Source organism: Silurus meridionalis, chromosome 8, assembly GCF_014805685.1.
Source record: "Silurus meridionalis isolate SWU-2019-XX chromosome 8, ASM1480568v1, whole genome shotgun sequence".
Taxonomy (NCBI): Eukaryota; Metazoa; Chordata; class Actinopteri; order Siluriformes; family Siluridae; genus Silurus; species Silurus meridionalis.
In genome coordinates, this window is record NC_060891.1 from 3238344 (window position 1) to 3250361 (window position 12018).

At 38.6% G+C, this 12018-nt stretch overlaps 1 protein-coding gene across 1 annotated transcript; it reads left to right on the forward strand.

The window, feature by feature from the left end:
* The first annotated feature begins 709 nt into the window (after positions 1-709).
* On the forward strand, positions 710-4251 carry gja10a (gap junction protein alpha 10 a). Its single transcript, XM_046855156.1, has 2 exons — positions 710-2565; positions 3748-4251. Exon 1 carries the CDS (start codon positions 1119-1121, stop codon positions 2541-2543), a length of 1425 nt encoding a protein of 474 aa, XP_046711112.1. The 5' UTR covers positions 710-1118; the 3' UTR covers positions 2544-2565; positions 3748-4251.
* The last annotated feature ends 7767 nt before the right edge of the window (positions 4252-12018 follow it).

Genomic DNA, 12018 nt, shown 5'->3' on the forward strand with positions numbered 1-12018 from the left:
ATATACAACGACCACCCGTCCCATTGGAGCTGATTTGTCTTTCAGTCAGAACCATTAGATCTCTGAAGCTGTTGTGTAAGAGGTCATCCACTGTGACCTCTGGCACTCGTGAGGGAAAATCAAATCAATTCTTCATTGACTCTGTCAGAGGGTGATGGAAAGCTAATTAAACGCCTTGGGCATGGTCGTTTTTTATGAGTGTGTATCCAACATAGGGCATGTCAGGATAACAGACTCACTTGCACACATTGATTTAATAGAGGGTATTCTCTTTTTTGTTGCATTTACAGTACATTAAGGTAAATTTGGTATGCTTTTAAATGCTGCCTGATTCAGTCTGGTACAAAGTCTTCATCCAGAACTGTTTACTGTGATTTATACTCTTCGAGTGAAAGTTTAACACCTAGTCGGATGATTCAGTCAACTATAAAAAAACACTTATTTTATAGATTATACATCCGATGAATCAAATATATTTGAGCAATGCACAGAAATAAGAAGTCCTTTTTATATTTGAGCCACCATACTAAGATCTTAATGATAGGACAATTAGGTTTTTTTTACATTAGGTTTTGTGGGCAGTAACACTATGGTGTAAAAGCTACTCTGTTGGTTGTCATCTGCCATTGGGTATTGTCCAGGTCCTTGCAGATCAATTTGTTCATCCCGTAAACTCTGCATTCAACAAGCGTGTGGAGCATTCAGTGTGGCCAGTGTTATGCTCAGAGAGAACTGTGTTCATACGACAAGTTCATAGGAACATGATTTTGTTGTTTTTTTTGCAGTGAACATGAGCATCTTTCTGGAAAGAAAGATGAAGGATGCGCCCTGTTGAGAAGTAACTCGGTTATTTTTGTGTGAATTTGGATGCTATTATTTTGTTTTGAGATTTCTGAAACCTGTTAAAAAGAAGACCTTCGAAATACTTGGGAAAGAAATGGATTTGCAAATGCTGGTTGCAAATCGACTGATCGTGTTTGGAAATTTGGTTAAAGATAACGACAAAATTCAGTTTTAAATCATAAATCAACAAGACACTGAAGCAAGGATACTTTTTACGTCAAGCTTCACTTGTGGTAGGCTTTATTTTAATATAACCTGAACATGTGGCTGTAAAAATGGGAGACTGGAACTTGTTAGGAAGCATCTTGGAGGAGGTGCACATTCACTCCACCATCGTGGGCAAAATCTGGCTCACCATCCTGTTCATATTCCGGATGCTCGTGCTCGGTGTGGCGGCAGAGGACGTTTGGGTGGACGAGCAAAGCGATTTCATTTGCAACACGGAGCAGCCAGGCTGCAAGAACGTCTGCTATGACCAGGCATTTCCGATCTCACTCATCCGCTTCTGGGTGCTGCAGATCATCTTTGTCTCATCTCCTTCGCTGGTGTACATGGGGCATGCATTGTACCATCTCCGAGCTCTGGATAAAGAGAGGCACAAGAAGAAACTTCAACTGCGAGCTGAGCTGGAAGAGACAGAGTTCTTACTAGAGGAGCACAAGCGTCTGGAGCGAGAGATTCGCAAGCTGGAGGAGCATAAAAAAATCAGAAAGGCTCCTCTGAGAGGTTCTTTACTCTGCACATACATCATCCATATCCTTACCAGATCTGTGCTGGAGGTTGGCTTCATTGTGGGCCAGTATATCTTATATGGAATAGGGCTGGATCCTTTGTTCAAGTGCGACAGGCTGCCTTGCCCAAACACTGTGGACTGTTACGTGTCCAGACCAACTGAGAAGACCATCTTTATGGTGTTTATGATGGTCATTTCTGGGGTTTCTCTGTTCCTGAACTTCCTCGAGATATCTCATTTAGGGACAAAGAAAATCAAACAGGCTTTATCTGGCTTGCACTTCGCAGAGGATGACAGTCTTTACAAAGCAAAGCAGGCAGCAATGGCGGAATTAGCAATGAGGAAAACTGCAAAAATCAGCATTCATTCTGGCCCGATGAATCCTCTGTATTTATCCAATATGGGTACAAATACCATAATAGCCGAGCAGAGACATAGCATCTTTACAGGTACGACTCTTCCCGTGTCTTGCATAATCCAGGCATGCCAGGAAAGCCAAGGATTGATCCACAATGGACGCCTTCAAAGTCTTACAGAGCAACATCATGCTGAGGATGATCCAAATGATGACTTGCCTCCAGACAGCAGCACTGGTTCATGCAAAGACAGCAGACTTTCAAACTCTGGCCAACAAACTCTTGAAGGTCAGCTCACTCAAAGGCCAAGCCATAGCGAGATACCAGGCATTCGGAACATTATGCTCCGACCAAGCCATATACCAGAACCAACTGAGGGTGACGCAGAATCCTCAGATAGTGACTTCTACCCTGCCCCCCGAAAAGCCAGCTTCATGGCACGGATGCCTTCAGACAGCGCCTCGGCCAGCCCGTCCTGCCCCAGCACAAGGAGCTCTGAGTCTGAACTCGGCTCACTTAATGACCTACCCATGAACACACCGCAAGGAGGAAGGAGGATGTCAATGGCAAGTAGAGCCAAAAGACACACGGCCTCTGACCTGCTGGTTTAGAGACTCAGTAATTCAGTCTTCTGTGAGTAGCTCGTAACCACTGTAAGACAGAGAAGTTTTATAATATAAATTTTAGATACACAAACCAGTTATTGTTCAAATTCTCAAGGATTTTTTAAAAGACACAAAACTAGAATATTTCCTTTGCTACGTATTATGACAAGGCTACCTCGTTGTTTAGTTTCGAGGTTTTAGCCAAAGTAGGCCTTCACAAACAGAAATACAGCCATAATCACTTGATATTAAAACTGTTTCACCAATTTTTAGATCTTGACATCCTTACAAAACATCATATAGGCACGAGATAACAAATTGAGGTCATACAATCATCAGGATCAAATATCTATAATCACAGTGGATTTTGAAGGCCTGATATTATCAATAGTACTTAAATAAATTATTAGTGTCATGTGTTTAATACAGTTTGTTTAGTGTATGTACACCTCGGATTAGTCCGTATTGATGGATTAACACTGACCCAAGCCCTAGATTAAAAAAAAAATTTTAGCTTCTGTTTTGTCACATATAGTTATATGTGAGTTCTGAATGGTGTGCAATTTTTGTTTGATTTCTAAATATTATGCAAACCAATGTGATTTAATGCACAAGTTGATAAAGCCACTAATATCTGAGTTACTTTTTAGTAGAGGTCCAGCGATAATCGTTTTTTTTTCCAATACCAGAGCTAGGTTGGATCCTGTTTAAAAAAACAAACAAACTAAAAAAGCAGTACTTAATCATGAAAATGTGCTAAATGAAATAAATATGAATATATTTATTATATCAACAAATATTGAGGAAAATTAAAGATGCATTCAAACTGAAACAAAAAGTTACGCTCCAAATAAATAAGTACAGTTACATCCTAAATGAATAAAAAAAACTACAAATAAAATGAGACGTGGTGTCAGTGATTCACCTCTAGAGGCCGCTCTCGTATTGTATAACGCAACCCGGAAAAACTGTCGGTATGGATTTTTGCCGATAGTTCCAGCAAATATCAACCATTCCTAATTAATCAGCAAAAAAAGATTCATTACTTGACCTCTATTTATGGTAAAGTCAAATATTTGTGAATTACAAATATGATCAAAATCTTTAGATTGAAGCAGATGGATGACGTAATGTATCTTGACATTCAAATGATTTGACTAATATTTCCAACACTGTTTTCCTTCCCTGTACACTACCTTTTGTCTTTCAGAGTGTATTCCTGGATATTTCTTCTCTCATGAAAAAGTAAAAATTTACAAAAGATCCAGGGGACTACAGGACACGCTGCTGGGGCATCAACCCAATATGACTCTATCTTTTTTTCTGATAAAATTGGTTCCAAAAGGAGAAAGTCTTCAAAGGAATATGCTGAAAAAGAGAATGGTGAAATAGCTTTGAATATTATCTATGGCTGAAGATGGAAGAATGTGTGAACACCAGAAAGCTCTTTACAATGCTCTGTACAGTTCTTGCAATTCGGAACAAAATAAATTAGTTTAGTGTGTATGTACTTTATAAATATTATTTTGTTTTACTGCTCATTAAAAAGAAAAATAAACTTGTTTCTTCACCTTGACACAAACAAATCTGGAAATAATATTAAGAATAACATAAGTAGAATTAAACATAATGAAACACTTGAAAATTAATTTAGATATGACATGAATTAATGAATGCACAGTGTATGAGTGTGTGTGCCATATTGATTACACAATATGTACGATAAAATGCTATTATGACTGTTGACCACAAGATGGCGCTGCAGTCCGTTTTTGTACCTTTTTTCTTTCTTGAACAAGAAGCTTGAAAATGTGTCCAATTATGATCCTACTTTGTATAAAATAAATGTTTTCCACTCTAGAAATACACTAATTGGACAAAAGTATTGGGACACCTGACTTTTCCAGGTATATATTACACATATATACTGTATATTCTCCTGAAACACACACAATCTGAGGCACACAATTTTATTGGATGTCTGGATGTGGTAGCATGAAATTTTGCCTTCACTTGAACATGAAGACCCAAAGCTGTTCCAGCTGCATGATATATAAATATGCTTTATATTAGCTAAATTGGAAGATCTTGACTGCCCTGCAATAGAACTCTGAACAGCACCCCAGGCCTCCTCCTGAGGATATGTTCTTCTTTTGAGTCTGGTTCTTCTCCAGGTTTCTTCCTCATACCATCTAAGGGAGTGTTTCCTTGCCACAGTCACCCTAGGATAAACACACATCATTCGATTCAATTTTTCAAATTCTGTAAAGCTGCTTTGAGACAATGTCCTTTGTGAAACTTGAACTCCTCACCTCACCTACATGAGCACCTTACCCAGTATGTTTCATCACCCTTGTGGCTGAATGAGCAGAAATCTCCACAAAATCTATTGGAACATCTTCCCAGAAGAGCAGAGGTCATTATAACAGCAGACAGAGACTAAATGTGAAATGGGATCTCCAAAAAGATCTTATGATGAGGTGTCCACAAACTTTTGCTTGTATATGTGAATAGTGTGCAGTTTTCTTCAAGCCTAATGTGAGTGAAACATGCAGCTTGGAGATTTTATCTTTCCTTTTTTTTTTCTTTTCTTTTTCTCCACCACCTCTCTTTCTCACAGTCCTCCGTTGTTGGGCTCGAGCTCTATATTTATTCTTTCCATCACTATAATAAGGTTACTGTGACAGACTGGGGCTTTCAGTGACACAATTTTATGCCACTAACAGTCACTTCATTTCTCAAAAAAAAGGAAGTAGGGCTGTCAGACAGGAAGGTTGAGGTAAAGTCGATGAAGGCATATTGTCATCATCATCATCATCACCATTATCATGAGCATCTGCGACTGGAGACCTGAACAACTGTTATCAGGCTAAAAAGCTTTTCTGAGGTAGGACAGTAAAATAATAAGATACTTTGTTTAGATTCGAGGCAAAGTGTCCTTTAAAGTAACCTGATAAATAAATGAAGGAATATACAGTATTTATTAAAATATTATCATTATAATTATAACGATAAAACGTCCTAATACGTCAAGTAATGAAAAAACGTTCCCCGAGGTTCACTAGAATCATTACATAAACAATTGTACCCATAGTAAATATATGGAATATTCCAAAAGTCAGGAATACAACAGGAAGTAAATAAACCAGATTTCCTGAAGATCATGGAAAGTAAGAAAAGTGCATTCTTTGATCCTTTTTTCTATTTCATGACAAAAATAAATAAATACTCTCGAAGTGAATCATATAGTAAATATCATTTAAATACCCGCTAACCACATTTTGTGTAATTGACCAATGGCTTTGCTTGAAAACGAGATAAATGATTATTGTTTTGAATGCAGAATGCGGTCATTGTTGGCGATAATGATCCTGAAAGCTTTGGGAATTCTATTCTTTTTGTTTTCTTCTTATTCTGATTTTGCTTCTTCATCTTCTAGGCTGGGATGAATCAGGCGGACCATAGAACCGTCTGGTAAAAAGGGTTTAAAATTTGTAAGACTGCTTGGAAAGGGTCTGAGGAACATTTAGACCAAGTACTTCTTATGCTGTAGCGCCACCATTTGGTCACATTTTAGACTAATTTGGAAGCAAGTTTGTGGTCAGAACTTGAATCGTGTGTCCAAAAGCCTGACATTCCTGCATTTCCATGGTCGAAATCAGTTAAACACAATATGACATCAATTTCCACCATTTGGGATTTTATCTAAAGTCGCTACATATGCCAAACTCAAACTCTCACAAATCCTCAGGACAATAAAGCTGACAAAAAGCAAAGCCACCACATAGGATGTGAGCATCCGAAACAACTTTGCATGCTGATAAAATGTTAGAAACGCTTACTGCTAATAACTAATGCTATTTTGCTTCAAATCTTCATCATCAGATTTGGCTCACATCACGTTCAGGCTGTTTGAATGAAAGGTATTGAAGGAATTTCAATATTCAAAACCATTCTTTTGTAAAGTGCTGATCAATAATAATAATAAAAAAAATAAACAGTGTGATTGTGTTCTTCAGAAATGCATCTATGTATGTATCATCACAATTATTATATACAAGCGCATGCTCAGAATGGACCAAAGCTGTTTTGTGATTGTGCCACCTTCTGGCCAAGAACTGAACTAACTTTCTTTTTTTTCTTCCCTTATACAGGGCCTGTCAAAAGTTTGGAAACATGAAGTCTTTTATCGCTTTTTAGGGACAAGTGCATGTCTTACCATGATCAAACAAATATATATAAATGTTCAGATGTTAAACTTTATTTTCAATGAAAATCCTCCTTTAGCATGAAGAACAGCTTTACATGCTCTCGGTATCCGGACAGTTTGTTTCTCCAACTGAAATAAAAGTATTCAGCTAAAATACTTTGCCGTGCCTCCTGTAAAATGTGGCAAAGATGCTTATTAATAGAGATTTATTTACGATCCCGTTTATCCCAGAGCAGTTCAACATCACAAAAAAATTTTAATACTTGAAATGATGTGCCTAAATCTAATAGTGAAACACCACACAGGAAGTAAGGCTGCATCTCAGGAACCACTGATCAAGTGTTTCCTGATTTAAAAATTCAAGCTGTTAAATCAAGATAAGTAAGCATTTGCATCCAATCAAACAGCGGGGTGTTTAAAACTAAATTAATGGCTCAATGAGTTAAACATCTACACCGGTCTCAGCCCTGAACCTTGGTTCAAGTGCATTGATCAATTTAGTTTTCAGGATTTGACCTGAGTTGTTGCATTACTCCTTCATACCTGGTCTTTCTTAAGTGATAGTAGTATAATAATGAAATATAAACCTCATAAAAAATAAGGCTAATGCTGTCAGACAAAATGCAACAAAAGCTTGTTGCATTCTGGTGGCTGGGAAGTATGTTTCATGTCCCAATTTTGCTGGTATTCAAGCTTCTCTCTTTCTATATCAACAATTTCCTGGTCAGCTGGTTTTTAAAAAAAAGATAAAACTCACCAAGAAAAGATGTACTTGGGTGGCTTTGTGGTAAAATACTTGACTCTAAGCTTAGAGGTTGTTGGTTTGAATCTGGCATGTCCATACGTTGGTTGCGTTCCTTGAAGTATGGAATGGTGTGGTGAACGGGTGTTAATGGTGGATGAAAGCTAGTGAAGCTACTGCTTTACAACCCCACACAAGGAATGGGTATGTGTTGGGGAATCAAATGGATATGGTGTCTCTCAGTGGGGAGAGAAGACTGGCTGGGTGAACAGGAGTCTGAAAAGTGAACCTCTGCTCAAAGGCTGTGATGTAATGGGTATGAGGTTTGAAAAGGAATAGGTGCTGTGTCTAAATATGTACAAAAATAAGTCAAAACTCTGCTTCTAATCACACCTCTGGAGAATCACTCACATATTGTGCCCTTCTTTCAAGTTACCATTAAAAACATCTTTTAGCATTCGTCCAGGCAATTATTTAACTCATCTACCATTCAGTGTATAGCTGCTTCATCAATCGTCCTTTCAGAACAGTGTTTCCTATGATATCCTGTATATACACAGCTATGGATTTGAATCAGCAACCTCTCAATCCAAGGGCATCGTTCATCCTGTTGAACCACAGGACCTCGAACGCAGCTTTGCTTTTAGAGAACCTTTGATTGTTCTATTTTTTGGTGATAATACTAATAAACAACACCTAACCCTCAGATTTACATCATATTAGATAGATAGATAGATGTGATAGCCTAGTGGGTTAATGTCAGAGTCCCCACGAGGATGAGTTTGAGAGTTGGATTCCTGGTCGAGCTGGTTGCTGTGTTGGTAAATAAAACTTCTGGACCTTGTCCACTCTGAAATTCTGTCCTTTCTGTGTTGGATTAATTTCTTGATTTCCTGGTCTTTGATGAAAGATAACTCCACCAAAAAAAAAAAAAAAAATAAAAAAGCACTTCTGTGGTAGCTCAGTGGGTTAAGGCTTGTGCCTGAACAAGCCTGTAGTCCATGCTGGTGATAAGGTTTCAACGCCAGTCCTACATGCCTTCTTTCTTACTGCGCTGGCATGAAACAAAGTATGAACCCTCCAAAAAGCACACATGTTTTCAGCAGTGGTCGCTCAGTGGTTTAAGGCTTGTGCCTCATCTAAACAGGCATCCCAGTCTGATCTCTTCCATGGGTCATCGGATTAAGGCTGGTGACTTGCTGATGGTGAGGATCAGGGTTTGAATCCTGCTTTCTGTCTGCTAGTTGCGATGTTGGTTATGTTCCTGCTTTCTTTAGCTTTATATTCTTGTGTTTATGGTTTAAAGGTAGATAGACCTGCTCTAAACATGCTTCCCAGCCTCTCTTCCCTGATGGTTCAGTGGGTTAAATCAGGTGTCGTGCTTTTGGTGGGGTTCAGGGTTCGAATCCTGCCTTCTGCCTACCAGTCACGATCAGGATTCACTTCCTACATTTTTCTTTAGTGATATATTTTGTTTTTAATGGGTTGAAAAGAAAGATAGACCTGCTCTAAACAAGCTTCCTAGCCTGTCTTCACTGATGGTTCAGTGGGTTAATCTTGGTATCTCGCTGGTGGTGGATCTTAGTTCGAATCCTACTATTTTCCTGCTATTTACAATGTGGGTTCAACTTGTGCTCCTTACATCTGTATTCGCTTCCTACATCTTTCTTTAGCGTTAAATTCTTGTGTTGATGGTTTGAAAAGAAAGATAGACCTGTTCTTATCAAGCTTCCCATCCTGTTTTTTCCTGATGGCTTAGTGGGTTAAGACTGGTACTTTGCTAATGTTGGTGGTCAGGGTTCAAACCTGGCTTTCTGTCTGCTAGTCATGAGGTAGGTTAAATTCCTGATACCTACATCTTTATGTTCTTGTTTTGATGGGTTAAAAAGAAAGATAGACCTGCTCTAAACAAGCTTCTCAGCTTGTCCTTCCTGATGGTTCAGTGGGTTAATGCTGGTGCCTCGCTAATGGCATGAATCAGGGTTCAAATCCTGCATTGTCCCTGCTTTTCACGATATCGGTTTACTTCCTAAGTCTTTAGCATTATAGTCTTGCGTTGATGGTTTTAAAAAAAGATAGACCTGCTCAAAACAATTACTGCAGCCTGTCCTTCTGGATGGTTCAGTGGGTTAAGACTGGTTCAGGGTTCGAATCCTGCTTTCTGTGTTTCTTTCTGGTCTGAATTTCTTGCTTTGAAGCATGAAACGAAGGATAAAACCCCCCAAAAAAAGAAGGTGACTTGTGGGACTTGATGGCTTTGTGGTAAAAGCCTTGCCTCTGAGCTCAGAGGTTGCTGGTTCAAATCTGGCTTGTCCTTACACTGGATAAATTGTGTGGAAATTAGTGTGTGGTGAGCAATGGAGTGGGTGAGCAATGGAGTGGTTGAGCAAAGGCTGTGAAGATCTGCTTGGTTACAGCCTCAAAATAGGTAAATAAGTGTTTTGCATTTAAGGGGAAAAGAAGTTTAAGTATATAAATTTTTTTGGCTGGAGCCTATGTTGAAACTTTTTTGGATGTTTTTGCTTCATAACCCCTTCTTTTCAGCTTCTCAGATGCCAGGGGGGCAGACGCCTGAATATTGCCCCCCTGGTTTAGGATTCGCCCTCTGAAACTGTCCACATCCGACCTTCCGTGCAGCCATTTCTGACACCTTCCTTACTATGGTCACTGGAACCTTCCACACTCTTAACTTTGAGCCCTGGCCGGGGTTTGAACCGGCAACCTCTCAACCCAGAGGTAAAGCTCTTCCAATTGAGCCACAGGATCTCCTGCAAGAACCTGATTTTTAGGCTCTTTTTGGTTCTTTAATAAAACTTTTTAAACAATTTAAAGGAAAGCTAAGGGGTAGGAATTGAACCGGGTGAGTCAGATAGCAGAGGCCGCATCACTAACCACTACACTACCACAGGGGAGGCAAACAAGGCTTTGCTTATTGGACTCTTGGTTTTTCTATAGTTAAGAGACCACTGTTTTCTCTTAGATCATGATGGTAGAGGGTCAAAACCTCTCCTTTCTGTACATTCTCTCAGTTACTCAAAGTCTATGAGAAGTGACTCAGGTACAAGAACCAAATCACCAAAACCTGCACCACTGATATACCATGATTTACCAGCAACCAATTTTAATGACCTTTTATTGTTCTGTTTTTAAAAACTTCTTATAATGTTCAATATAAAACTAGAGGTAAGAATCAAACCAGGGAAGTCTTTCCACATAGATCACTAAAGGCATTACTTCAAAACTCAAAACTATGTTAGACATGTAAATAAGCAGGAAAGAAAGAAACAAAGACAAAGAGACACAGACACAGCTTTAGAAAGAGTGAGAAACAAATAGAGAGACAGCAAGAGAGAGACATATACAGTGAGGCAGAGACATTTACTAAAAGAGACACAGAGACAATTAGATAGAGAAAATAGAGAGACAAAGATAGCGAGATATAGCCACTTCCTGTTGGAAGTGTTTATCCCGAGCGACTCTTAATGATCTATCATTTACTAAATGAGTGGATTGAAAAAGACGCAATGACAGGAAATCGGTTGTTTGGCTGAAATCGGCGCACAGTGAAAATAAAAAAAATATTTCACCAAATCAATGGATTAAAACTAAAGTAACGAGTCTGTTTTTGAAAATTTAAGAAGTAAAAAGTACAGATATTTGTGTAAAAATTCAAATCAAATCAAATCAAATCAAATCAAATTTTATTTGTCACATACACATACATACAAATGCTAAATGCCGCAAATACAGGGTACGACATGCAGTGAAATGCTTTTAACGACGGTCCGGCATGAGGGAATAAAATAGGGTAAAAAGGAGAATAAAAATATAAATATAATAACAAAATTTAAAGAAAAATATAATAAGAAAAAGAAGGCAGATAAATAAAGATATAAAGATATACAAATATATATGTATATATACATACATATACATATATACATATATATACACATACACAGAAAATGTACACAGAAAATGTTTATGGCAGTGTGCAGTTAACCAGTAAACAACAGTAAACAAGTTAGGCATGGTTTTTGATTGTCCATGAGTGTCCGTGTGCAGTAAGGTGTGGTGTAAAGTGTCCTTGTCGGAATGGTGTGGTATAAAAATAAGAATATAAAAAAATATGAAATAAATATGAAAAAGAAAATATGAAATGTAAAGTGCACTGTGCTGTGCAAGTCCAGTGTATAATGTGCCGTAGCACGAAAAGTGTGATTGTGCAGGGGAAAAAGGGTGATGATGGAGAGAGTGGGCCAGTTTTTAGATCCTGGGTGTTTCCTGGTTTAAACACCGAATGGCCTGCGGGAAGAAGCTCCTCCTCATTCTCTCTGTGTTCGCCTTCAGGGAGCGGAAGCGTTTCCCGAACACAACAGAGAAAAGAGTCCATTGTTGGGATGGCTGAGGTCCTTCACAATTTTCCTGGCTCTGGTCCTGCACCGCGTGCCGTAGATGTCCTGCCTGTGGTCTGACACAGGCAGTTTAATGAGTAAATGTAAAAAGTCGTTTGAAAAATAAATTGTGGA

What these genes read in the sequence shown, in the direction of transcription:
- gja10a (XM_046855156.1), top strand. Translation starts at nt 1,119, where the DNA reads ATGGGAGACTGGAACTTGTTAGGAAGCATCTTGGAGGAGGTGCACATT.